A 3018-nucleotide genomic window follows, 5' to 3' on the forward strand; every position below is an offset into this window, starting at 1 on the left:
TAGATAGAGAGGTAAAAATTGACACACATGCTTGGAATGACATGGGGTTTCATTAGAACAAAAAAAAAGTTCACAAAATGTCCGACAGATGGCGCTGGGCAGCAAAACGTCAGTGACTGCGCATGACAATCGTGTTACAGAATCGCATCATCCCCAGCCTGGCTGATAAAAACCTACTGGAACGTACGATGTTTATGCAGGATGGCGCTCCACCCCATATTGCTAGACGCGTGAAAGATCTCTTGCGAGCGTCGTTTGGTGGTGATCGTGTGCTCAGCCGCCACGTTCGTGATGCTTGGCCTCCCAGGTCCCCAGACCTCAGTCCGTGCGATTATTGACTTTGGGGTTACCTGAAGTCGCAAGTGTATCGTGGTTCAAATGGCTCTGAGCACTATGGGACTCAACTTCTGAGGTCATTAGTCCCCTAGAACTTAGAACTAGTTAAACCTAACTAACCTAAGGACATAACAAACATCCATGCCCGAGGCAGGATTCGAACCTGCGACCGTAGCGGTCTTGCGGTTCCAGACTGCAGCGCCTTTAACCGCACGGCCACTTCGGCCGGCCAAGTGTATCGTGATCGACAGACATCTCTGGGGATGCTGAAAGAACCCATCCGAAGCCAATGCCTCACCATAACTCCGGACATGCTTTCCAGTGCTGTTCACAACATTATTCCTCGACTACAGCTATTGTTGAGGAATGATGGTGGACATATTGAGCATTTCCTGTAAAGATCATCATCTTTGCTTTGTCTTACTTTGTTATGCTAATTATTGCTATTCCGATCAGATGAAGCGCCATCTGTCGGACATTTTTTGAACGTTTGTATTTTTTGGTTCTAATAAAACCCCATGTCATTCCAACAATGTGTGTCAATTTGTACCTCTCTGTCTACATTATTCCGTGATTTATTCAGTTTTCAAATTTATACTGATTTTTTGATCACCCGGTATATACGTGAGGCACGCCTGGAACATCTTCTGTTTCAGAAGACTAATGATAAAAAAGGGGGCAGGCGTCGCCAGTTTGCCTTCCGTCGGGACACACAACGAGTAGCAGCAGTGTGCGGGGGCTCACCTGAGATGTGTCCGAAGCAGTGCGTGAGCGTCGCTACGGCGAGGCCTGTGGCGATGGCGGTGGTGAGCAGCAGCGGCGACCCGCCGGCCGCCGGCCCGGAGACTGCCGCCGCGGCGCCGCCGCACACGATGAACACGTAGAAGAAGGATGCCAGGCACTCCGAGATGATGGAGCGCCAGAACTCGAGCGTGCGCACCTCGGCCTGCATCGAGGGCCGGCGCAGCGCCGCCGAGGGCGCGCCGCCCCCGGGGGCGCACGCCGCCTCCAGGCGCGCCGCCTCCAGCTTCTCGAACAGCGTCACCAGGTGGAACTCCAGCGTCGTGTCCGGCGGTAGCACTCCAGTCGCCATGCTGACGGGTAGTAGGTGCCTACGTTTGTGTGCTCTTTAACGGAACTTGGGGGGGGGGGGGGGGGGAGCGTTAACTGTCGCGGCCTAGACTGTCAGTGATCGGTTGTCAAAACCCTCCGCGGTTCATGTCAGACAGCTGAGGGAACGTGAACGAACTGTCTCCAGTAAGTTACGGTGCGAAGGCGCGAGAACGATACCTATTCCGTATGACTACACTCGAAACTAACTGCGGGTGGACCACTGTGCGTGTGTATACTGGAGCGCACCGACTGCTGTGACGCCGCTCCCTTCCCCAGCTGCACGCGCGCCGGCCGCAGCTGACAGAATGAGCGGCGAGGAGGCTTGCGCGCCGACCTGCGCTCCTCCCTGCGACGGCCGCCGGAACTACTGCCGAGCCAGCGGGGGCGGCTCGGAGCCCATCTGCCCCACCTTGAGCGGCCATATGATGGCCAGCAGATGCTCCGGCAGGTCTTCGATATCCGCATTCTGGAAACGAATTCAGTGTTCATACAGGAGGATATAAGATAATAATAATGTCGTGTGGCTAGGACCTCCCGTCGGGTAGACCGTTCGCCGGGTGCAAGTCTTTTGATTTGACGCCACTTCGGCGACTGGGGATGAAATGATGATGATTAGGACAAGATAACACCCAGTCCCAGAGCGGAGAAAATCGCCGACCCAGCCGGGAATCGAACCCAGGCCCTTAGGATTGACATTCTGTCGCGCTGATCACTCAGCTACCGGGGGCGGACAGGATATAAGATGAACATCAACAAAAGCAAAACGAGGATAATGGAATGTAGTCGAATAAAGTCGGGTGATGCTGAGGGAATTAGATTAGGAAATTAGACACTTAAAGTAGTAAGGGGGTTTTGCTACTTGGGGAGCAAAATAACTGATGATGGTCGAAGTAGGGAGGATATAAAATTTAGACTGGCAATGACAAGGAAGAGAAATTTGTTAACATCGAGTATAGATTTAAATGTCAGAAAGTCATTTCAGAAAGTATTTGTATGGAGTGTAGCCATGTATGGAAGTGAAACGTGGACGATAAATAGTTTGGACAAGAAGAGAATAGAAGCTTTCGAAATGTGGTGCTACAGAAGAATGCTGAAGATTAGATGGGTAGATCACATAACTAATGAGGAAGTATTGAATAGGATTGGGGAGAAGAGAAGTTTGTGGCACAACTTGAATAGAAGAAGGAATCGGTTGGCAGGACATGTTCTGAGGCATCAAGGGATGACCAATTTAGTATTGGAGGACAGCGTGGAGGGTAAAAATCGTAGAGGGAGACCAAGACAAGAATACACTAAGCAGATTCAGAAGGATGTAGGTTGCAGTAGGTACTGCGAGATGAAGAAGCTTGCACAGGATAGAGTAGCATGGAGAGCTGCATCAAACCAGTCTCAGGACTGAAGACCACAACAACAACAACAACAGATGTCCGGGCATGGTGTTTTGGTATGCACTACTCTTCGTCTCGGGTTACAGATTTCTCTGTCGTCGCAGGTTTTTTTCGTATTTTTCAGCTGTCCTCTAGTACTTTATTCTATGGCTCATATGAGATTGATTCATATTTGTAATGT

At 50.9% G+C, this 3018-nt stretch overlaps 1 protein-coding gene across 1 annotated transcript; it reads right to left on the minus strand.

Moving 5' to 3' along the window:
- Nucleotides 1-988: 988 nt before the first annotated feature.
- On the minus strand, nucleotides 989-1429 carry LOC124720128 (neurogenic protein big brain-like). The gene has a single exon (XM_047245463.1). The coding sequence runs from the start codon at nucleotides 1427-1429 to the stop codon at nucleotides 989-991; it is 441 nt and encodes a 146-aa protein (XP_047101419.1).
- Nucleotides 1430-3018: the final 1589 nt, after the last annotated feature.

This window comes from Schistocerca piceifrons, chromosome 1 (assembly GCF_021461385.2).
Source record: "Schistocerca piceifrons isolate TAMUIC-IGC-003096 chromosome 1, iqSchPice1.1, whole genome shotgun sequence".
Lineage (NCBI taxonomy): Eukaryota > Metazoa > Arthropoda > Insecta > Orthoptera > Acrididae > Schistocerca > Schistocerca piceifrons.

What these genes read in the sequence shown, in the direction of transcription:
- LOC124720128 (XM_047245463.1), bottom strand. Translation starts at nt 1,429, where the DNA reads ATGGCGACTGGAGTGCTACCGCCGGACACGACGCTGGAGTTCCACCTG.